The sequence below is a fragment of the Sus scrofa genome, chromosome 10 (assembly GCF_000003025.6).
Source record: "Sus scrofa isolate TJ Tabasco breed Duroc chromosome 10, Sscrofa11.1, whole genome shotgun sequence".
In the NCBI taxonomy this organism is placed as follows: Eukaryota; Metazoa; Chordata; class Mammalia; order Artiodactyla; family Suidae; genus Sus; species Sus scrofa.
Genome location: NC_010452.4, coordinates 8,303,020 through 8,328,041, shown reverse-complemented (window position 1 = coordinate 8,328,041; position 25,022 = coordinate 8,303,020). Strand labels below are relative to the sequence as shown.

The following is a 25,022-nucleotide window of genomic DNA, read 5'->3' as shown; positions in this document are numbered from 1 at the left end:
ACGATCGAGAAAAAGCCCAAACATCTTCTACACGCAGAACCCACCTGCAGCCTCCCCGCAAACCCATCTGCCAGCGAAAGAGCCCGTACAGGGCACAGGGCTGCTGGAAATTCTTGGTGCAGTTTCAGCTGGGAATGCAGCCGCCAGGAGCCTTTCCAACGCATGACAAAGACAGACTCCTGGGACTTCCTGTTCCCGCCTCGGTCCCCTGTGCTCCATTCTCAATGCCACGGCCTGGTTAAAACCACCCATCTCCTCATTTTATTCAAGGAAAAGCCACAGGCTTTCCGAGGGCCTCCCAGGCGCTACCTGACTGTCGTTCTCCCTCTGAGCTCAGCTCCTAGGATGCTTTTGTGAATCCTTGAGCAGCGCGGGCCAGAAATGCTCCCTCTGCCAGAAATGCTCTTCGTCACGTGGTCCCAGGCTGTCCTCTGACCTCCTTCAACTCTCTGCTTAAATGTCACCCTCTTAACCAGCCCTTCCACACCCAGCCCACTTAAAATGGCAACTCATGGTCATGGATAAGCAATGAGGTCCTGCTGTACAGCACTGGGAACTCGATCCAGTCTCTCAGGATAGACCACGATGGAAGATGATACAAGAAGGGGAGTGTGTGTGTGTGTGTGTGTGTGTGTGTGTGTGTGTGTGACTGGGGCGCTTTGCTGTCCAGCAGAAATTGGCACAATACTGTAAATCGGCTCTACACGAATAAAAAAACATGCTACTCACGTTTCCATCCCCCAATGCCGCCCTTCTTTTCTCCCCTACAACACTGATCAAATGTGAGCATTTTTTACATCCAGTGTGTAGCTTTTTTCTCCAAAAGGTGGAGCTCCCTAGGGGCAAAGTTTCCTGCTGTTTGATTCACTGATGGCACCACGAGTGGTCTAGACGGACGCCTGCTCCAGAGCAGCCCCCGAGCACCGAGCACCGTGGAGTCGGCGAGTGTATCATCAGCAGGGCTCGTCCTCACTTTGCCGTCCTCCCATGATCCCCGTGTGCTTTTGGCATTTCCCTTAAAGCCGGATCTACATTTGCGGTGAATGTAGAGCCCTTTCAGTGGGAGGCGGGTGGGAGGTAGAATGAATACCACCAGTCATTCTTTCCGCATTTTCAATAGTAAATGCTTTCGTCCCCCCATCGATTAAATCTGCCAAGTGAGAAGAGGTCTCGTCACATCAGTCTTTTAAACTCGGTGTTTTCTAGTGGCTACTAAGCCTGAGGAGTACGATCCTAGGGTGGTTACAGAGCAACCACTGGAGGTGGTTCCCCTCTTTCTCTGGTGTTAGTTGACTGTTACATTTGCCCTTCGCCACCCTGCCAACAAGCTGGTTCTCAAACTGGCAGAAATAACTGGGAACCACTTTGGGCACAGGGCAATCTCCGGGCAAGTTTATTCTAAAAAATTGGGTTGTTTTGTTTTGTTGTATTTAGTGATACAGACCATGTAGGAGAACAGGTTGTTTCTGCAGTTCGATGGTCAAAACCCCTCCAGAGGTTGGACTCAAAACACCGATGGTTCCAAAAAACCTCCACATATCAGGAAGTCCAGCGTGGCACAGAGAAAATACCAAGTGATTAATTATTAAGTTTTCTTTCTAATATCTGGGTCAGATTTTCACCTGCTCTCTCGTACCTTCGCTGGAGAAAAACACTATCTGGAAAGAGCACGCTGCAGTGCCTTGGAGCTGCGTCTGGCTGAGACTGTAGCATTTACATCCCCCTGTTGGCCAGACCCTAACCCCATGGAATGTCTCAGAACAGGGTTCAGGCCATGAAGAGGTCAGCAGTGCTTCGACCAATCACCACCTCGGTGAATTCCGTGTTATACACCGACACAGACATGGTCAGTTACATGGCGCTCACACATCATACATTCATTTTGAAACACCCCTTCGGAGCCACAGCTGCGTGTTCTCACCCCCACGTGCAACCTGCAGACCAGCAGCCACACCCCGCCCCCGTGGGAGCATTCACCTGCTCGCACGCTCACGTGGCGGATGGTGAGCAGGGCATATGCAGGGCAGACATCTGATCTACCGGAAGATGTGTAAGCATCTGGGGACACAGCAAACGCAGGGTGAGAACTCAGCCATGCTGTGGATTCAGGGTCTCACCCTGGAGGGACCACGGGATCAGACGATGGCCCTGCTGGATCCAAATCCTTCCTGCTGAAGGACTTTGAGTAAACAGATGGGCAGAAGGGGACATCCGAGCCTCAGCCTAGTGAGGTCAGACTCACCTGCGCTGCCTCTTAAAGGCTCAGACTCTTTGGTGCCCCTCACCCACCCCCACCCCAGTGATTCTGCCTCTGCAGGTGTGAGAAAGGCTGGAAATCTGCTTTCTGTGACCCTTTGGGACATACACATGCAGGCCATCCTTTGAGAAGCCCATGGTTAAATCTGTTTTGTTTTTAGGGCCGCACCTGTGGCATATGGAGGTTTCTGGGCTGGGGTCAAATTGGAGCTGCAGCTGCAGCCTACACCACAGCCATGGCAACACCTGATCTGAGCCACATCAGCAATCTACGCTGCAGCTTCCAGTAACACTGGATCCTTAACCCACAGATGGAGGCCAGAGATGGAACCTGTATCCTCCCGGACACTAGTTGTGTTCTTAACCCTCTGAGCCAGAACGGGAACTCCCAATCTTTACATTTTAATCAAGCTCATTGAAAGCATCACACTCAGTAAATACTCACAAAACAAACAAACGAAGCTGAGGTCACCTTCGTGACTTTCAACCCATTTCCTTCAGAGACTTCTTTCCCGCTGCCCTTCTGGATTCTTACAGCTTAGATGACATCTGGACTCTCACACCCAACCTGCCCCTAACCTCCATCTGGGGGGACAGCGAACGGAAAGGAAGAGAAATGACGCTGCAGCCACGTGGGCTGCGAGGAGCAGGGACCCTTTCTTCCTCCGGGGACTTTACATCTAGCGTTGGCGCTGCCAGTCCCAGCATCAGTGTCAGGACACGCCGTGATCACTCCAGCCAGGGTGGAGACGGAGCGAGGAAAGCCAGAGGCGCCACGGGCCCCGCGCACTCGCTGCGGCCGCTCCTGACATCTCCCTGGAGTGGAGAGGCGGTTCACGCAAGGTGACAGGGACGGCCCTGGAGCTGCTTGGCACAGGCCGGCCTCCACTTAACGAGTGTTCAGAATCACACTCAGCATGGAGAAATTTCACCCTGACCCTGGATGTCTGCCCCTGGCACCCGCTCACTTACATTTTTACTCAATTACTATTTCTAAGAACAGAGACCAAAAAAAAAAAAAAAAAGAAAGAAAGAAAAGAAAAAAATTGCAGAGCCCCACTGCTCAGCAGTCTTGCCTGGAAGGTCTGGAAGGGTCGGCGGGGTTTTCTCCCAGGCGGGAAGCTGGGTGGGGCGCGAGAGCCTCCCACCGTCCGGGAAGCCGTGCACTGGCTCCTCTTCCTCACCCTCCCGGGCCCTCCTGGTTTTCCCAGGCTCGGGAGGAGCAGGGTGGGTTCCCAGTGTTTTCTCACCAAAGAAAGAGGGAAACGCACAGCCATTCAACGACCGGCAGTAACCCCAAGTGGGAAGGCGTGTCGGGGGGCCCAGAGCTGGGGGAGGCCGCCCTCCCCGCCCACCGGCTTGCGAGGATGAAAGAGGAAAGGGAAATTGATCCGCCGTGTAGGAAGATTATCCAAGAGGATGCGAAAATGCGTGGGGCGGGAATCCGAAGGGAAAGCAAAAAGAAGACCAACCAAAAGAAAAAAGAAAAAAGGTTGGGGTCCCCATGGTGGAGGGTGTGGGGACCAGGCCTGAAGTCAGACTTGGGCACTGGCCCCTCTCAGGGCTCGAGGGCCAAGGCCAAGGCCAAGGCCGTTAGCGCTCCCAGCCCACCGTCTCCTGAGAAGCGGGGTGCTGCTCCTGGCCCTGCCCCGGCGCCCAGGGGGGAAGTTTAGGATGACGAGGCTTAAGCACCAGGGCCGTGGGGGCTAGTCAACAAGGGCTCTCCTTCTCTCATCCCCTGCCCTCGTCTTTTCCAAAAGGCTGGTGAGGAAAAAAAACAAAAAACAAATCACACAATTAACTCCTTGCTTTAGACAGTGAAATACAACAGAAATGTAGAGCTGGAAACCTAACTATAATCCCTCTCACAAAAGGGAGCTTTAAAAGCACAGATTAGATGCTCCACTCTTTGTTGTTGGGTTTTTTTTTTTTTTCTTTTTTTTGGTCTGTTTGTCTTTTTTAGGGCCACACCCACAGCACATGGAGGTTCCCAGGCCAGGGGTAGAATCAGAGCTGTAGCTACTGGCCTACGCCACAGCCACAGCCACACCAGATCCGAGCCGTGTCTGCGACCTACACCACAGCTCACGGCAATGCCGGATCCTTAACCCACTGAGCGAGGCCAGGGATTGAACCCACATCCTTATGGATGCCAGTTGGGTTCACTAACCACTGAGCTATGATGGGAACGCCCAGCGTTTCACTCTTTTTATTCCCCTGGTGGCTTCTAGTCATTCCGAGGCTTTCTGTACTATCTGTACTATAGTAAATGTATATTCTCAATAGAATCAGGTTTTCTTTTCTTTTTTTGATATCTTGATTTTATTTATTTTATTTTTTTGTCTTTTTAGGGCTGCACCAAGGTGTATGGAGGTTCCCAAGCTAGGGTTCCAATCGGAGCTGCAGCTGCCAGCCTACACCGCCGCTCACGAGAATGAGAGGCCAGGGATGGAACCCGAGTCCTTAGGGATACGAAGTAGGGTTCACTACCACTGAGCCACAACCACAACTCCTTTTTTGGGGGGTGGGGAGAAGCCCAGTCTAGGCCACTGTACACCGTCAATAAGCTATTTCATTTCCTGATTCCTTGATTCCTGAGAAGCAAGGTGAGGCATGGTAAAGGCACGGGAGGAGAGCCCAGGACATTAGACAGCTACTGGGTGACAGAATAAACACATGTCTTTTGTCCTTAATTGGCCTTATTCGGGCCTCCCCCGATCGTGAGAACCGGGAACACGCACTCTTCCTCAGGGGCTCCAAAATGCAGCGTCCACCACCACCAGTGACAGTCCCAGCCTCATGGCCTCTGCAAGGATCAGGGAACAAGCTGCACCAGAGGCCTCGCGTGTCAGGATCACCCAAGACCTGTTCTCTGCTGCGGTCTCACTGCCCAGCATCCAATAAAACATGGGCCTCCATAAAGGTTGGCAGAAATGAGTGAGGTTCCAAATTAGGAAGGGTGAGACCTCCGGCTTGGGTAGCTCTGAGGAGCCTGCACCTGTTCGGAGGGCCAGGGCGAAGCAGCATGAGCACGTGGTAAGCTCCCAGGGCCAAGCCCCCGGGCGCCTTGACCGTGACACCCCCATCGCTCATGCAGCCCACGAACAGCAAGATGCAGGGCACAGATCACAGCAACGGCAGACGTGTCCCATAGGCCTCCCGCCACAACCTCAAAGGAGAGAACATCCAGTTCCAGCAATGGCTCTGTGCCGGAAACAGGAACATAGATTCAAGTAAGATACCCCCCCAAAAGGACCCTTGGCATTCTGACTAGGTTGTTCCACCCTCCAGAAAGCACCCTCTCGCGGGGCCGAGAGGTCCACGTGTCAAATGACCCTGGAACCCCTGGGGTGCACCCCCCAAATGCCCACACCCCCTCCTTCCCCCACACCGCAGTCACGTCAGCGTTGGGCTCCCAGGCCTTCATGAGGGTTTCTCATCTAAACTCTGACTACAAAACCGGGGGCCCCTGTGGGACGGCGCAGCGACAAGGCTGCCCTCGGGGAGTCTGTCTAGCCTCTGCCAAGGTCCCCCCAGCAGACAAACACTCACGATGGACTGGCTACGTCAAATGAGGTATAAAGCAGACGAGTGTACTCACCAAGGTACCCACAGAGCACCTGGGACTGTCTGGAGCACAAGCTGCCCACTGAGCCAGAGGGTGTTGTAACAACTGGGCAGACAGCTAGGAGTTTTAAAAAGCACAGTCATTAGCTATTTGACCGAGGCGAGGCCTCGTACAGAGCTATACAAAGATGCAACGTCGAAGAGGGTCTCGCTACATGTACTTATGGCTCCCCGGAAACGGAAGGTCCCCACGACTCAGGGCCAGGGGACCGGCAGGCAGGGTCTAGGGGGATGTGGATTCTCGCCCCGGATTTTTTTCTTATCCCTTCACCAGCAGTCAGGCTTGTGAATTCAGTGTTCCCTCGAACACGTTCTAGGGTGAAGACAACCATGTACAATTTACATACCAAAATGGGGAGTTCCCAGGGGGGCTCAGAGGTAATGAATCTGACTAGGAGCCATGGGGTTGCGGGTTTGATCCCTGGCCTCACTCAGTGGGTAAAGGATTCAGCGCTGCCATGAGCTGTGGTGGAGGTCACAGACGTGGCTCGGATCCTGCTGTGGCTGTGGCTGTGGTGTAGGCTGGCAGGTGCAGCTCCGATTCGACCCCTAGCCTGGGAATATCCATATGCCATGGGTGCAGCCCTAAAACGACGAAAAGAAAAAAAAACCAAAATGGTGAAATAAATACTTGACCTATATTAAAGGTGAATAGGAAAGGCCTTAACCTTTTTCACAAAAGAGAGCCTCCCTATTAAGAAGAAAACTCTGTTTTTTGTTTGGTTCGCCTCAAGTTTAGTTTTCTTAAAATCACCTGTTATCATTTCTCAGCTACCCATGAAAACTCAAAAATCCCAGTGTATATGGGCTCGAGGTGGGTGAAAAACCTAGGGTTCCTTGGAATGGATTAAACCTATCTTCCGTGATAGTTACGGCATCCTGAAGTTTTGAACTTTGCTTCCTTTAAAGGAATGGCACAGAGAACGCTACCCGATATTCTGGGATCATCTGTGTGGGAAAAGAATCTCAAAGAGAATGGATGTGTGTCCATGCAGAACTGGGTCACTTTGCTGCACAGCAGACCTGATAATTCCATCACACTTTAAAAAATGAAAAACAAATAAATAAAAAAAGTAACAGCAGCCCCTGCACCTTGTCTGTTGCCCATCATATTCTTATAAAAGAAGCTACACCAAAAAAGACCTTCGGTTGCAAAGAAAACATTGCTGGGTGTTCCAAGGCTATCCTCTCTGCGGTAGGGTCCGTAAACACTGGACACCACCCCCCCACCCCCGTCGCTGGTTCCCTCGGGATCCCGAGACAAGTGTTTTGCTTTTACCCAAGCCTCTGTCTCTATAAACGAAACTCTCATCATGCTCCCTGGGGGTTTTTGGAAGGGTGACACAAGATATTTAAAAGAAGCTGACACATAAAAGTGATCAAGGAACCCTGTACGATTGGTGACCTAACTCACTTGCTAGATGAATCCCTGATGGCCTTCTGAGGCTGCATGAATAGCTTTCTTTCCCAGCTCCTGACACCCCATCAAGATCCATGCACTGTCCATTCATCTAGGGCGTGTCTTTGAAGAATGGCCCCTTTTCACACTGGACAGGAAAACTTCCTTGGACAAAGACCAAGGCCTTCTGGATCCAACCCCTACCCACCCCTACCCTCCTTTTTTTTTTGCAGAGGCAGATTTGTACCTTCATCTCCCAATTTGAAAACACATAAGGAAGACCTTCCAGGCCCTGAAGCTCACCATCTCCGACACTCAGCCCACTAACAAGCCCCCAGGGATGCGGACGCACCACACCTGCCAGTCAGCACCCTCTTGAACCGAGATGCTAGGATCTGCATGGCCTCAGTGGCCCGGAAGACGACGGCCCAACACCCAGGTCTTGGGAAGTCGCAGCTACCAAGCTGCCACCACATGCTGTGACCAGTAGACATCTGCTCACACGTGTTCTGCCCACCAAGCAACCATGTTGTTTATTTTGAGAGCCCTCGCCCCGGCCTCGCAGACAGAAAATTCTCTCACATCCCTCGTCCGCAAAGACAGGAAGCTCCAGATGGGGTATAAACAGTCTGTCCAAGGGGCTCAGTCCAATCCGACCTCTACAAAGAGATGCTGGAACGTCGCTGAAATCAAGATCTCCAGGAACAGACCCCGAGACAGGCAGAGACAGGGTGTCGCCTTGGCTGGCCGTAGTTTCTCTTCCAGCCATGGCCCTGTGCACTGCTTGGGGGGATTTTATTCCTTTTCCTGGGAAACAGCTCCTTCTTCAGGCCAGTGGATGCCGTGGTGCTAAAGAGGGATGATTTTCCTAACAGGATCCAGACCCTGGATCACCCCAGGTCACCCAGGTCGACGACGCCTGTGTGGCAACAAGGCAAGCCAACCACTGTCATCTGTCATGTCCAACCCGCGGTGCTCAGGTGGCGTCTTTGGTTTACTTTCCTTCTGCTATAACGTTACAGGATTAAAATCCCTGCGTTCCTCCCTCTGCCCCCTTTTTGGGTTCATTTGGGTTTTGTTTGTTTGCTTTGTTTGTTTTTAAGCAGGGCCAAGGGACCGGGTGCTCTGAGGCTGATCCAGCACCTCAGAAGTTTAAGACCATGATTTAAAAAAAAAATAGAAGTTAAGCCCGTGAGTTGGATGGAGATAGAAGTGATATTATGAGTGATGCGTTAAGCCAAAGAAAGTAACTGTTAGTTTAAAAATCAGGTTTCAACCAGCTGTGTGTTCAAAGTCACACTCCGGTGTGGATAAACGCTCTCCCATCAGTGGGGTTTGGGGTATGTGCGCAATGCTTTTGAAAACGTGAAACCCTATGAAACATCTGAGCCCTTAATGGTCATAGAAGAACAATCATTTTTTGGATGTACTTGGGCGCCCGCTCGTTGATAACAGGGGATGATGGCTCACAAAAGTCCTAAGACAGAAACGGTCCTGGAATTAAAATTTTGCTTGGGTCATTGACAAAATAGCTCCGAGACGCCGAAGCTCATTTTACAAGTGCTGAGACTCATCTCTGCCTGGGGTGACACAGCTAAGACAGAAAGCGACAAAGCCAAAAGACACAGCGTTTCCCGAGTGTGTGTCTAAACTCTCTGCTTGAAAGTCACCTGGCCAGCTCCGCAAAGATGCGGGTTTTCAGGTGCTCACCTTAAAAGTGCTCAATGATGATCTGGACAGAGGGGAGGCGGCAACGGCTCGGGGTCTGCAGAGAGCATTGTAGGTGATTCTTTTGGGAAAATTCAAGAACCACTGGTTCTTGGATTTATAACTTCATAACTCAGAGGTTAGAGAGGCCTTTTCCAAATGTTCATCAGACCTCAGAACAACCCGACCAGGTGGATCAAGGCAGAACTACCTTCTCATAAGGGCTGCCTGTTCTGAGTAAGCAGTGGTCCTCTGGTATGTAACAGCATCCCTTCTCTGAGATGGAGAGAAAGCCATTCTCGCTGCAACGATAGCTTAGAAGGAATGAAATGTAACGAAAAATGCTCCAGTGAACCCCACATCAAATCGGTCCCTGCCTCAACCCCTTCTCAGCAGCACCCTCCCCCCGCCCCGCCCCGCCCCGGCCCCCCGCCAAGGTCTCTCTTCTGATTACAGCTTTTCTGTTAAGTGGGCACTGTCACTCCCTCCCGGCACCAGACTATAGCCAGTTTCTCCTCCAAGAATCCCCAGCAAGCGTTACTGGGAAAGGGCAAACGGCTGATCCCCCACGTATAAAAACTCGGGGGTCAGCTGGGCTCAAGACCCTCCTTCTAGAATCCGGGTCTGACTGCCAAAGAATTAACAAAATTATATCTGACCCTGGACACATCATTTCATTCTTGATGGTCATGTTTTCTGACAGTGGAATTCTTCTGAAATATATCCTTCTCCCTGGCCAACCGGCAGCTACCATCTCATCCCACAGAGGAGACACAAGCACAAGCAGAGGAGGTGACACAGTGGCTGTGCGGGGCTGGGCTTACAGGTCTGACCAGGGACACCCCCCCCCCCCCGGACCTCACTTACCAGCCTGAGGCTGGATGCTACCAGAAAGTCCAAATCAATGACCAAGTTATGCATCAGATCAAAATGACGAGTCAACAGCCAACCCTAAGGTCAAGGGTACGAACCACTGCCCTAGAACCGGGCGCAACAGCCTTGATTCATCTTGCGTTCTGCCCGGCTGCTTGCAGGTGAGCGCGCCTACCCCTGCTTCCCTCTCCTTAACGTCCAGAGCCCTGGATGTGGAAACACGGCCCCACACCAGGCCCTGCCAGACCTTCGAGGTACCATTCCTCTACAAAAGCATCCATCTTCTGCTCAGTCCTCAGTGTGTGATTTTTTTTTTTTCTCTCTCCTAAGGTAGAATCACAATACGTCATCCACTTTTTTTTGGGGGGGGATGGCCTTTCTCAGCCAGAATCTTAATTATAAGAGTTCATTTTAAAGCAAGAAGAAACAGCCCCGATGTTTCTTAATGTATGCTCATTAAGTTGTCAAAGCAAAAGTGAAAATGAGATGAAGTCCATGGATAAGGAAATAAATGACCCAGTAAGAATATGGCCTGCGCTGTGAGGGAGGGACTGGGGGGTCTGGGATGGCACATGCACGCGGAGGCAGGTGGAGTGACTGGCCAAGGGGGACCTGCTGCTTAGCACAGAGAACTCTACCCGATATTCTGCGATCCTCTGTGTGCGAAAAGAATCTGAAAGAGAATGAATGTGTGTCCATGTAGAACTGAATCCCTCTGCTATACAACAGAAACGATGCCAACCTTGTAACTCAACTATCCGCCACTAAGACTTTTTGAAAAAAAGAAAAAAAACCAAGAATAACACCCCCCCATGGAAGGACTGGCACGGTTACCGCGACATATGATCTAGAAGGAATAATCCTGATGAGTTGGGTCTAAGAAGTGTTGAGTTACCAATCCTGAGACAACGCCAAAGCTGAAAAATTAGGTTATATTTTCCAGCAAATTCCCAGGAAGGGGCAAGACTATATTTCAGCGCTCTTCAAATGCATTAAAACCAAACCAAACCAAACACTGCCTTCCCTTTCAGATGTGCTTCCTCAGAGATCAGCAAAGACCAGTGGACCTGGGACTGGTTCAGTATCTTTCTCAAAACCAAACTCTGCGTTCTCGTTTACGGGACGAAGTGACAAATAAGCACTCTGACCACAGCCTGAAGTTATGAATGAGCAGCGATGTGTGAACTCGCTTGTCAGGGCAGATGTGGTGCGTGTGTCAGCGTGGTGTGGGTTGGACAGAGGAGGGCAGATGAACAGAGCCAGAGGCCAAGTCACAACAGTTTTCTTCTTTCCTTCCTTGAGACGGCAGAGACGCGCCAGCACTTCCCATTTCCGGAAACAAACAGTATCTCCCCCCAAAAAGCAGCCTCGCTCTCCAGGAGCTGCCCCCGACTCTCCTTCTGGAAACACCGCGTCTCGTCTTCGGGAAGGTCCTGCTCCCTAAATACCAACACGGAGGCAGCCGGCAAGGCCGGAGGTAGAGCAACCCTCTCTCTGCGGACAGAGACATGTGAGCAGGCCAGGAGGAGCGCCAGCAGCTGCCGGGGGGAGGCTGGAAATGCATCTGAACTATTTTCAGAAGGTCTGGGCTTTGCAACATCCAGAAAGCATTTTCCATGTGCTTGAAGTTCCCCAAGTTGTTGTGATTAAAGCAACATCTAAGCCCCGCATTTCTGACTTATCAGGCAGAACCAAATCCAAGGGCTCAGTTTTGAGAATGAAGGGATGGGGCTGGTCCCCAAAGAATAGCTTTCTGGGCACCGCGAGGCTTTCCCTTCCTCCAACAGATGCTACATCCAGGCAGCTCAATTCCTCTCAGACAGCCGGGCTTTCTCACACCAAGGAAGGGGTTTAACTCGGTCCCAGGCAGACCGCATTTTGCCCTGTTAAAGGGATTCTGTCCTCTGAGATCACCTCCTAAGGTTTCAATTCCTCCTCAAACCCTTTGTAGTGGCTCCCCCACCACCCTCTTCCCTTCCTCCCATCTGTCCTCCCCACAAAGGCATGTTGTTGCTAAGTCTGTGCTTAAATGAATGGCCCATCAGCTAAGAAAGGGCCAGGGCAGGTGCCGAGTCCTGGAAGTAACATGAGGGCTCCCCAGGTCTAATGCAGCTCCCTGCCCTGGCTCAGCCTGGATCTCACCCAGGAGATGAGCGACCAGGGACCCAGGAGGAGGGCTCGACCCAGCCCAGAAGCATGGGACCCAGAGGCCCCTCCTGCATGGCAGCCTTTTACAAATAACATTCTTCCCGCCTTCCCCCCCCCCCCCCCCCGCCGCTTTGCTGGACTTCAGCCTTTCTGGCCCAGAAAGATAAAAAGGTGAGTGCTATGCAACTCATTCATATATTTAGAGAGATCAGTTAAAATAATTCAAACATGTTCCCCTAAAAATGGATATGCCCTTTGAAAAAGATGTTAAAAAAAAAAAATCAAGACTGGACACTAAGGCACTGAGCAGGCACAGCAAGAAACTCTGGCTGGAGGAATACAGGAGGCGGACCTCCTGCTTCTGGTGCTACATATTACCAGGTAGAGGCTCTTGTTTGTTCAACAAGGAGAGTCGGGGGGCAGCTCCCGGAGGGCAAGGTTGCTTTTCTGGCCCTGGGAACTTCTGCAGGAATCGAACCCGCGCTGCAGTATCGACCCAAGCCACAGCAGTGACAGTGACAATGCCGGATCCTTAGCTGGCTGAGCCACATGGAACTTAGAGCCTCTTAAAGTTTTCTGAGGGCAGATAACACGCCCCCACTTGCTCCTTTTCAGTGTGCTCCCAGGACACAAGTCTGCCAGGCGCACATGCACTGCCTGTCCTCCGTTCCACAAATATGTGTGCAGAATGTGATTTCACACGTTTTCCATATTTTAGTACCTCTATAATACCAATGCTCTCTTATCATCAGTCGCAGGTTACACTCGATGGGCAATGATATTCCTTTCCTAGTCGCATATAACATAGAGGGGCCTCACAAAATCAGCGGTGTTTGAGAATTCATTGAGGAGCTGCCGCCCTGCAAAGCGAGCCTATTTAAGTGCCAGAAGCAGCTGCACGAGGCGTCTCTTTGCACACGTCATCATCAGGCCTTTACAGCCCTAGGGGGGAGGTATTATCTTCTTCACTCTTACAAGAAATTAGGATTAGCTTCAGAGAAGGGGCTTCAACCCAGCCATAAAGCCAGTGATGGCAGAGCCAAGATCGGAATTCAGCAGTGAGCAACTGACGAGGCGGTTTTAATAACCTGCACCGAGAGAGCCAAGCTGCTAACTCAAACAAGACCACGTTTTAACAACTGCCACAGGCCTGGCGCAGGACTTCTTATCTTTGAAGCTGCCTCTTCCCTTTCAGCCTGAGAGTCCGCCGGTGCAGTTCCCTTTTATTTGTCCTCCTCCTTGTACCATTTGGGTCTGCCTGACTCTCCAGTCTGTGCTCCCTGGTCAACACCACCCTGTCTTCCCCAATAAATGAATCTGTGGCAGGAGACAAGACGAAGCCCCAAGCCATCGAATGCATCAAGAATTCTGCAAAGAAAACAGGGGCAGTGCAAGATCTAGGCCAGGAGACTGGGTGAATCACAATTTTTCGATCAACCAAGTGCAGAGATAAAAGTGGAACGTGTCAGAAACCCAGGCTTGTATGAAAAGCTTCAAAAGTATATGTCCTTCGGGAGGAAGAGAAGGCAGAGCTTCCAGGAATGTGAGTCCTGCCAGAAGACAACGGTCCCCCAAATCCTTCATGGATGTGTCCAGTCATCTTGCCGGAGGGCAAGGAAAGTCAGGCTCTCCATTCCCCGGTCTTTATTTAGGGCCACTATTATCTGCGGTACCCCAAAGTCTGACTTTTGGTAAGAGATCACTGAGGGCAATAGCTCTGTCCACGACCTTGAAGGTCCCGGGGAACACGGAAGGACCGGCTAGCTTCCCTTGTAAAATTAAATAAGTGCACCCATGTGAAATATTTCATATGCGCCCCAAGAGGCTTAGCTTCATCATCATCATCAGCGCCCTTCTTTTCACGCTTATCCGCAAAACCGGAAACAGGAAGTGGATGGTTCTGGGAAGGCTCCTGCTGCCTGCAGCCCTGGGGCAGGATCCATCAGGCACATTTTCCCTGAGGACACCGGGGATCCCCGTCTCTCCACATCTCCTGGTCCTAACGCTCTGAATTCAGATCCTCCTTCTTTCTGGTGATTCCACCTTATTCTCTAAAGGGAAACGCTCATTCCTGTATTAAGCACTGATTGAGCAAAACAGTTCGCTGTAAAAGGACACCGAGTAAGTCAGACGGGGTTCCTGTTCGGAGGCGGTTCGCCAACCAATGAAGAAGACAGGTCAGGACACAGCGAAAGAAAAGAGGTTGAGCTAGAGATGAGTATCACTATTGTGAGCGTGCAGAGGAAGAGCTAATTAAACGGGACGAGGAAAACGACAGAAGGGTTCACCAGGGAACGCAGCCCTGACTAAACCTGGAAGGACGTTGAAAGGTGTTAAAAGATGGATCGCCAAGTGGAAGGCACGACATAAACAGAGGCCTGGAGGAATGGAAATAAATGCTCCCTTTGGGTCCAGACAAAGGGGGTGATCTGGCTGGAGCACAGTTTTCATGGGGCGGATTTGGGAGGGGGCGCCAAGCAAGGGGGAGGGGCCGTCGAGCAAAGAGGAGGGGCCAGACCCTGTAAGGTCTTGCTTGGATCTGATCTACAGTATCCGAATCGTACTGAAAAAGCCTACATTCTCAAGGCCGTCCTGCATGAGGACTAGACCGTGCTCAGCATGGTGGATCACCAGCCCCGCGGAGTCTCTGTCCCCAGAGAGGCAAAGGTCAGGCAAGGACCAATGGGAGTGAGCCAGGGAAACAGATCCACTGCGGGAGGCTGGTGGGAGCATCACTTCCCATCACATTCGAAGGGCTCTAAAATATCTTTTTATGTATGTATTGCTTTTTAGGCAGCAGTGCCACATAGGGAAGTTCCTGGGCTAGGGGTCAAATCTGAGCGGCAGCTGCCGGCCTACACCACAGCTCACAGCCACGCCGGATCCTTAACCTGCTGAGCGAGGGCAGGGATCGAACCCACATCCTCCGGGATGTTAGTCGGGTTCATTACTGCTGAGCCACAACAGGATCTCCCTAAAATACCTCTTTGTACTATCTCATGCATAATAGGTGGCACACTACAGCCGTTGTCAGTGATCCTTCTCTCTTAGTGGTGCATGAAATAAGAGTGCACCCTAAAAATCAACGGTGCACCAAACACCACAGCTGCCACACAAAAAAAGCCTACTAGGTGCCAGAAGCAGAGGGTGGGGCTTCTTGACACAGGTCCTGGTCAGTCCTTTGCAACCCTAGGAAGCCAGCATCTCCATCATTACAAGAGAAGAAATGCAGGCGTGGTTCAGCGAAGTTCACCACCATACAAGCGGATGTTCCAGAAGAGAGAAGAACGGAAGGCAATTCAGAGACTGTGGGGAAGAAGTCAAGGGAGAGCTTTATGCAGAATTGAAGCCACCAAGCCAATCCAGGAAGCAAGGCGTTGGTCTCAGGGCAGTGGAGTTTGACTTCCGGGTATCAGAGGTTAGAAAGGAAACAAAATAAATGATATGAATGTTTCCCAAAGGCAGGATGGAAATGAGCTTTTCAGTCTAAACAAACCCATCAAAGAAGCCCCAGCGTGTGATTACATGTGAAATACCTGGAGAACACAGAATTCTTAGGTTAAAAACTAGCTCTGTTTAAAGCATATTAACAAAACAAAGGCACACCATGTGGTTTCAGAATGCCCATGGAAACATTTGTTTATCTCGGCCAGAGGCACAGTTCATGGAGCTGTTCAGAATCTGCAAAGTGGATACACCCTTCAGCAGAAAGGCTGCCTAAGGAGAGGGAGCCCATCCAAACCCTCAAGACCGGAAATGCTCCATCAGCAGAGCTGACTTGGCTGTTTCCAGAGTTCCACCCTGCAGCCTCTCTGCTCCCAGCTCACCTCCATTCTGAACCTGTAAAGGGCTGGGAATGGCGGCAGGGAGGGAGGGAGGGGACTCCCAGAGTCGCGCCTCGATGGTGGACTTGCACACCTCTCCCGAGACCAGGCTCTTTCACCTTATTTTCCCTAACCCTCTAAAAAGGCTGCCTGAAGTGTGTTGTAATCTCTGGGCAAAGGCCTAGGAGTCGTGACCTCCTCTGCTCTAACCCAGATTCGATATGGGATCAACAGTGAGTCACTAGCCTTTTTTCCCATCTCAGTTTCCTCTAGGAAAAATGATCTGTCATCCTTTCCTATCTTTGTATGAAAGATGCTGCGACTAGGTTACATCAGCATCTCTGCACCAGGGAGAAGGCGTCATTCAAAGGGTGCAGCTCCTTCGGTCGACCCTAGGGGTCGCTGTGGAGACACCCAGGGCTCCCTGAGCCTCTGCCAGGTCAGCTGGTCCCCATCGCCCCTCCCGCTTCACCAAGCCCAGCCTCCATCCGGTGGGGACTCCTCGGGAGAGGCTTGAAGCCGACCGACTAGCCTTTCTTGGCAACAAAGACGGCCCAACTGCTTCAGTTATGACCGGTACATATCTTTGAGGGTTTTTCCTAGTATTTGGAAAGAAAAGAGAGGATATCCTAGCCGAGAACATGGCCTAAGTTAAATGCAACCACAATTAGGCACTAGACTTAGCATAAGGGGTGATATGAGGGAATTCGAGTTTGGTCTGTTGTGGATTCACAACTCACTCGTCATGGAAGTCCGGGGAAGGGGTTCAAGTCTGTCTTGAACCTCTCTCTCTCCCTCTGCCTCACACATCCACACAAAGAAGCTTCAAAAACAAAACCCCTATCACTTCGCTGAACACCTGAAACTGACGCAATATTGTACATCAACTGTAATTTTTTAAAAAAGAAAGAAACAGAAATTCCTGAACATCAAGCAAAAATATCACTATGTTCCAGCAACTGCTAGTATTTTCCTTCATTGGGCAGCTGGCCAAGAGTCCAGCCACGGGTCTACGGAAAGATAGATCCATGAATAGACTGTTAAGTCACAGTCCCCCCAAACCACAGTGCTCTTGGTAGCCATTCCACATTCTACAATTTCACTAGGAAAACTCCAGAGGAACTAGAAGGAGAGATTGCTCGGTATTGGGTATTCAGTGTTTAGCATTTATGTGAAACCGTTGCAAGGGAACCTCACTGTGATGTTTCAGGCCGTGTGCTTTAGTGTCTCTAATTCAACCTGATGGAGACACCTATGTGATTATTCACTTCCTCTGGCGGCCGACCTTGCAGACACCTCATGAACGTGAGCTGCTTCTTTTCCTTGCAAAGAAAGTCTGCGAAAATTCCTCGCTTCTCTTTCTCTGTCCTGATACACAGCACCTTGCTGCTGACTGAGATGAAAGGGTGGGGCAGCAGCATTACTTAGGCTAAATGAATGGGAGGTTTTGATGCCTCTAATTTAGGCTCTTTAGGAGCCTCATTATAACGTGTACACCATACAAGCGAGTCTAAATCATACCCCCACTTCTTTAAGAAAGCTTTCTGATTATCTTTCTCTTCGATTTTACTGTCCTTTTGACCATTGAGAGGTTTTCTCTGTGGGTTATTACTTTTGAGATGGTACTACTGGCAGAATTCCGTAACCCCCAATAAATCCCGGGGTTACCGGGCCTCTCCACGTGGGGATCACTGACATTTGGGGCTGGATAATTCTTTGATGTATGGGGTGGGGGGAGAGGGGGCCTGTTCTGTGTATTCTCCAATGGTTAGCAACGTGCCCCCTCCCCCAGTCATGACAACCAGAAATGTCTCTGGAGATTGCCAATGTGCCCTGGGGGGTGGGGGTGAGCACAATCACCACGACAGCAGCCTGATGTGTGGCAATGGAAAAGCGAGGGCAAAGGAAAAAAATGAAACTTTTTGTCTCTTCCCTTTTTTTGACCGTCCATGCTCCTACATAGTTTCATCGTTAATCATTTGGATTCTTACTCTATTAAGCAGTCACACGTTCTAAAGGTCTAAAGCCTGGTACAGTGTCTTTGGAATAGATGTGCCTCGAAGTTCAAATGGATGGTCCAAAAGACGAGAAGTCCACTAATGCCCCCTGGGTAAAGGATGGGTAAACCTGAGCCTAACGCCACTTTGAGCCTTCAACTAACAGCCTGTGAAAAGATCAATACGAATAAATTCGAAACTAATCAGACCCCCTTCTTCAAATGTTGACACAGTATTATTTATATCCCATAAATACCTTCTCGACTAGAATTCATCCTAGGAGATTGGCACCTGGCCAGTTCTATTCATATTTACTAGATTTATATAGCACCCTGGGCCAAGGATAATATTTAAAACAAAATATGCCTGAAGGCATATACAATATCTCTTATATTTTTACTTTTAGAACTCTGCATGGCTAAAAATATTTAGTCTGAACTATATAAAGTGTCCCACAAAGGACTATCAACAATCTGTAATGATATATAGCTCATTGAGTATAATTAGAGCATATTTGTAATATTTAAGCTGAAGTCACTCCCTGAACGCTAATCAGCTGGTGGTTAAAAAAAAAAAAAAAAAAAATGAACCAGTGATCTTTCTCATGCCTTCATCTCTGATGCTTACGACCCTCCGAGGGTTCACTTCAAGAAATGACAGGCACACTCCCTCGGCACAGCCACTGCAGTAAGGATCGAGTTAAAAGTCAGGAGGAAAAGTCCGTGTATAAAGCCAATGCTGTACTTTCAATGTGCCCTTTAAAAATATGGTGGAGTGATTTTTTTTTTCTTTTCTTCCTTTTTTTTTTTTTTTTTTTTTTTTTTGGAAGGCTTCACTATATTCCAGTATAACTAGAAAGTGCTGGAAAATCAGTTAACCTACTTTCTATAAAATTATCCACAGTCCTAGCACAGTAGTATCAGATCTGCTATTAAGAAGGCTTTCTACTCCTCAGCTTCTTTCAAGGCTTTAGGGAACCTGTATTCTGTGCAAGAAAACTGAGAGCATGTATTTCGGCTGCACCGATCAGAGGCTTTCATTTCCTGGGCACCTGGGAGAGAATGCAGAAAGGAATCCACACACCAATTTTAGATGCCAACCTCTGAAATCCTAACAATGTGAGCATTTTTCCAGTTTGGTGAGGATTATGATCCTGGATTGGACCGTCTCGGTTCTTCAGACTGAAGAGTGCTCGCAAGAGCAAAGCCTGAACACCCTCTTGGGTAACTTGCCCTGTTCACACCTATCTGATGAAGAGATGAGACCTCTTCTGTGTTATGACAGGGCTGGCGGTTCATCAGGGCTCTTGCAGGTAAACACTGAAAGGGCAGCTGGCTCAGGGTCTACAGAACATACCTGCCAGCCTGCCCCAATTCCAGGAGAAGAGATGCACGTGCTGGAGAAAGCAAACGGACTCAGCTCAGCTCCCTGTTGGGTCTCAAGGTTTTGGACTAACTACAATGACGTTCTTTCCTAACTTCTCCTGGGCTCCACCCCAGGTAGAAAACTTTACTCCCCATCCCCACCCCCCATCACCGGGATGGAGAGCGTTCATCACCACTGTTGAGGACGGTGTCCCAACCACAGTAATAAAATCATCCTGCTTGCTCGGATCTCCTGCCTCGGCTCTGCTCTGTTCTGCAATAAGAGGAGAGGCTTCCTCAAAACAGAGGTGGCCTGGGGAGGCTGGGGTTCGGATACTTGAGCTGACAATCTGGGACCATCAGGTCGGGCAACTACGGCTTGTCCAGCCAAATATAAATTATTTTAAAAAAAAAGCACCTCCCTAGGATAAAATGGCCATATTATCTCTGTAGCAAGACACAGAGACTCTGTGAAGGCAGCCAGCGAGTATATAGGGCAAGGAAAGGCGAGGGGAGGCGGAGAGAAATGGGCAACCAATGAAAAGTGGACGACTTGGGATTTGGAATCAGCGAAGGTTGGAGCCTCCCCCCCACCCCCACCCCTTCCTCCTGGTATTTAACCCTCTCAGGTATCAATAGACGCTGCTGCTTCTTTCCTTTTTTCTTTTTTAAAGAACTTGGAAACAATTCTGAGTTAACCGCCCCCTTCCCCCCAAGGAACCCCACAATCAATCATCTCATTCCCCTTGCTACTATATGCCAGCTGGTTCTGGGGACACTGTCCTCAGAGAAGCCAGTTTAAAAAAAAAAAAAAAAAATCGGCTGTCTTCTACGCTGAGGTTTAGGAATGCAACCAAGTGACTGCAGGGAGCTCAGAGCGAGCAAGACAAACGATAAACGCCTAAGAAAAAGGATCTGCTACACCGGTGACTGGAAGGAGGCAGGTTTGAGTGAACTCTGAAAAATAACGTGAAGGAAAACCCCTTTTAAACGTCGTCAGAAACGAAGCTGCCCCTTCTACCAGCCCAGGTGAAATCCAAAGGCGACGTAGTTACACGATCTCGCCTTGGGGGAGGGGGTGTAAACACCTCGCCAAGGCAATCGGTTCAAGAACTGAGTGGTAGGAGGCAGGTTTCTGGACGGAGCTCCGACTCGGGTTTTGTCTTGGCGATGCTGACATTTTTCGGGGAGTTAGAGACAATGGAGAAGGCTCGGGGAATCAGCTGATAGGTCGGCACGGAAAGGGGCGCCTTCCGGAGAGGCTAGTTTTGAGCCACTTTTTTCTTTAACCCTTCGGGCACCAGATCGGCGGGCTCCAAGCCAATCGGAGCCAAGAAAACAAACCCACCAAGGCTTCCCGGTGTAACTCTGCCCCCGGGAGCGCCTCGGGTTTGACAGAGGAGGGCTGACTCCGAGCTGGTGGCCGAGTCGAGAACTCCAGGGAGGAGAAAAAGGGAATAATACCGCCTTATAGAGGACGGGGCGTGGGGGGAAGGGACACATGGAGAAAATAAAGTCGCACGTCCACGTTTGAAAGCCTAACGTCCTCAAGCACACGACTGACAAGGAGGCGGGTGGGACGGAGGACGGGAGCAGGGGAAAGCGCGAGCGGGCACCGGGAGAGGGCAGGGCGATCCCTGGAGTGGCGGCGGTTCTGGAAGCATCGGGCAGCGCTAAGCCCCGGGGAACGGCAGCGAGGAGCAGTACTTACTTTCCGAGGGGAAGAAGGGCGGCATGTCGATTTTGTAAACCTCCTTGGCGTAGTATTCCTCGTCGCTGCGCTCGCGCTCGCAGGCGGCCGCCCTCCGGCTCGCCTTCTCCTGGAGCAAGTCCCTGGTGCTGTTGTAGATGGAAATCACCTCCGGGGGGACCTCCTCGGGTTCGGGGTAGTCTTCTGGGGGGCTGGTGAGCTTCAGCTTGCTCAGGATCTGCCCGCGGATCGCCTCGATCCTCTTGCGCATGAACTGGTCCATGTCGAGCGTGCTGCAGGTAGACAGGCTGAGCGCGACCGTGACCAGATGCAGGAGTAGAAAAGCGCTCAGCACACAGTAGTGCATTTTTTTTTTTAAAGGTGGAAAAAAAATTTTTTAAAAAGTAAAAAAAAAAAAAATGCAAGAGAAAAAAAAAAAACCAACAACAACTCTCAAAGTACCGGTCGGGTAGATTTTTTTTTTTAATGCGAAACTTTTGCAAACAATCGAGAGTCAATGTCCGAAAGAAAAAGGTATCTTGCCTGAATTCCTTTCAAAAGAAAAAGCGAGTCGTTGCCCAAGTGGAAATATTAATATGCGATGGGCAGGGGGAACCCTCACTTGGGGGAGTCAGCAAAAGTTTTCTTGGAGCGACGAGACCGGGGGAAAAAAAAGAGACGAGTGGCTATTAGGCAGAAATAAATTTAGGAGGAGGCAACGGAGTTCAGTGTGTCAGTTTCGGGTGCGGAGTGGCGGATCTGAACTCGGCTCCTCCGGCCAAAAGGGAAGATGAAAAGGCCCCGGGGCTGGCGGCGGGCGCGCCGGCGGGAGGGGCGCGGGGAGCGCTGTCAGGGGGCCGCCGAGGCCGCCTCCAGTTTATAGATCGGAGGACGCAGCGGCGCGGCCCTGCCTTCCACGGCGGCGCCGAGAGCAGGAGCCGCAGCAGCTCCGGAGCAGAGGAGCGCACACGTGTGTGAGTGTGTATGTGTGTGTGTGTGAGCGTGAGCGCGCGCCCGAGTGCGCGCGCGGGGGGCGAGCCCGGCCCGCGGCGGGGAGGCGGGGGCGCTCGGCGGGGTCCGGCGGGGGCCGCGGAGGAGGCCGCGCAGGGAGGCGGCGAGGATCCTGCTCCCGGAGCTGCGCGCCGACCCGCCCGGTCACTCCACGTTGCCGCCGCCGCTGGCGGACGCGCCGGCCTCCAGCTCCCTCCTTCTGCTCCTCCTTCTCCTCTCGCTCCAAACGCCAACCCGGCAACAGACGATCGGCCGCCGCCGCCGTCGCTTTCACCCCCCGCGGACGCGCCGAGCGGGCAGCTTTATGCCTACGGGGGTGGCCAAGGGGATCCCGTGGAGCCCACCCGTCCCGACCCTCGCCTGCCTTCTCGCCCACTCGGACTCTCCCGCTTAGGGTGGGAGGCACTTGGCGGCCGGCAGCAGGTCCTCGCCTTGCTCCGTTCTGCAGCCAGGCAGCCCCTCGGTTGGTCCCCGAAGCCTCCCTAGACCGTTATCCTAGGTGGTTCTCCATCCCTCTTCTCCCCAGGCCTCCTCCTTCCGTCTCTATCTCTCGCTGCCTCTCTCTTGGTCTCCGAATCCCTGCCTCTCTCTCTCTCTCTCTCTGCCTCTCCTCTCGTCTCCTCTCTCTCTCTCTCTTTCTCTCTCTCTCTCTCCCCCCTCTCTCCTCGGAGCGTCTTGGAGCTCCCCTCGGAGCAAACCTTCTGCTGCCAGCAGATAACATCACGATCCTGCCTGGGAGGACAGATTTATAAGTTCTCCCTGAACCACGTGTTTGCCTTCAACAAAGTGACGTGCTAGGATTACAGTCAGAAGTCCTCTCGTTTACTTAGACCACGAGCTCTCGCTGCACCGTTGAGGGGGTGTGGAAACGAGGACGGCTGCGGGGAAGGGACGGAGGAGGTGGAGTGTGCGCCCTGACAGCGGTGATTTATGGCATTTGCTTTATATAGTCATTTTGGACCCGTCGGGTGAAGGACAAGCGAGCAAGCCTCCCATTTTTACTGAGTGTGGCTCACTCACAGCCTCCCAGATGGAGTCCCCTGCTCTAGAATGGAAGTCTTACCTCCTGTTGTGCTCACGCACGCTCTCTCCCTCCTCCCTGTCTCTCTGCAAATGAGCACCAAGCAGTGGATCCGGCGCCGGGGCAGCCCTGACACAGGGCACCCACTCTCCGCTGTCTTTTTGGTGGATCATGTTCTCAAAGTCCACAGCCCCGGGCTGCTCTGGAACTCATCGTCCTGCGCTTTTCTGTTTACAGCCTAGGCCCCCACTGGAGTGTGGAAGGGCGAAAAAGAGAACTCGCTCTTCTGTACCTGCAGAATGAAGCGGGTTTGTTTATGTTACTGTTTGAATGGAGAGCCTCTGAATTGGCTGCCGCCCGAGTCCCTGCTGGGCATGGCTCTGTCCTCACCTTCCCCAGCTAGACTTCAGCAAGCATTCTTCATTCTTTCCACAGCATATATCCAGGAAGCAGGAATTGCTAGTGTTTGATGTTGCTGTCACACCCGCCTCCTAACCGGGCATTTTGTTTCCACCTAGTCCAAACGAGCGGAACCCAAAAATAAGTCCTGCCCCTGTTCACTTTTCCCTTTTTCTTTTCTTTTACCTTTAGTTCCTCAAAGTCAACATTTTCATTTCCTCCTGACTGCAGCCACACGGACGAGACAGATGATTTAAACTGGAGACTGTGGAGGTTCCCCCCAAACGCAAAGCCATCGTAGGATCATCCAGTTCAGGCGGCCCTTTTATTATAGAAAGGTCACCAGGAACTTTCTCTAACTTTCAGAATTTAAAGTTTACGTCTGTATGGGGCCTATGTCATTAGTCGGGAGGGGGCCGAATATTTATAATAACGTAACTAACACATAGTATACTTAGGAATTGAGGTAGATTGATAGATGCATATATATAGATATATATATATATCTATATATATATACATTTAATCTTCACAACACTATATACATTTAATCTTCACAACACTATAAACGAGGTATTATTATTATCTCTATTTTTCAGATGAGACTGCAGTACAGAGAGGTTGAGTACCTGTTCTCTCAAGACCAGAGGAAGAGGCAGAGCTGGATTTTGCAGTCAGGATCCACTGTCTGCACTTACCCACGACGTATTTCTAGGAAGCAGTGCTACCAGACTAAGTCTGACAAACAGTTCTGCGGTGACATTAAATTTGGAGATACAGGTACTTTATTGCCTATCATCAGCGTCAAGATTCTGAGAACCTTAACAGAAAATAAACGTTTCATTCTTTTTTTTTTTTCATGTTCCGTTCTTTTAACCCAGCATATCCTAAACTCCCTTGAACACTGATTCCCCCCCACACACACTAAAACACGTGAGAAATCTCCAGAATAAAGGAAGCGCTCCCGCCCACTTCTGAATGATGCTGAAAATTATGTGTAAATCAGCATGAGCACGTTCCTTTCCCTGAGGCCAGTTTCAGATAGAAGCAACCGGAAAGCAGTTAGACAACCAGCTACCATTCCAGCAACCAAAGCAAAATGCAATCCAGGGAGTTCCCATTGTGGCTCAGCGGGGAACAAACCTGACTAGTATCCCTGAGGATGTGGGTTCGATCTGTGGCCTCCTTCAGGGGGTTACGGATCGGGTGTTGCCATGAGCTGTGGTGCAGGTCACAGAGGCAGCTCCAATTCAACCCTTAGCCTGGGAACTCGCATATGCCACAGGTGCAGCCCTAAAAAGAAAAAAAAATGTAAATGTATATATATATAGTCCAAAGGCACTACTATGGGGCTAGTAGTTTCACCAAGCTGTCATCCCTTTGCATGGAGTCTGAGAACTGCGACAGAGCTCTACACGATGGGGGAAAGTGAATGTCCTTATACCTGGCCAATCTCGGAACGTAAAGCAGGAGCTGCCGACTAGAGCTGCTGCGGGGAGATGTGGCTTTGGAGCGTGGCTGGTTACCTCGGTCGCCCTTCAAACCAGGGAGACGGACCTTCTTGAGATAAATGCAGAGGCACCCGAGGTTAAGTGGGTTCAGATTAGAGTGGGGCCAAAGCAGCAACGGGCCAGCCACATCACCTCCGGGAAGACAATTTAAGCCATACATCCTCCTGACAGCCACCCCTCCCCAACCCAAAGGCA

At 50.9% G+C, this 25,022-nt stretch overlaps 1 protein-coding gene across 5 annotated transcripts in view; it reads right to left on the bottom strand.

The window, feature by feature from the left end:
• TGFB2 (transforming growth factor beta 2) overlaps window positions 1-21,906 on the bottom strand; it is a 129,172-nt gene extending 107,266 nt beyond the window's left edge. The window contains exons 1-2 of one of the 5 annotated variants that reach the window (XM_021064293.1): window positions 20,907-21,861; window positions 5,858-5,941 (exon numbers count right to left, since the gene is read on the bottom strand). In XM_021064293.1, the coding sequence (XP_020919952.1) occupies window positions 5,858-5,941; window positions 20,907-21,252 (430 nt within the window). In that variant the 5' untranslated portion in view covers window positions 21,253-21,861. Of the gene's footprint in view, window positions 1-44; window positions 264-5,857; window positions 5,942-20,906 lie in introns of those variants that run through there. The other 4 variants (XM_021064298.1, XM_021064295.1, XM_021064294.1 and 1 more) reach the window with 4 other exon arrangements.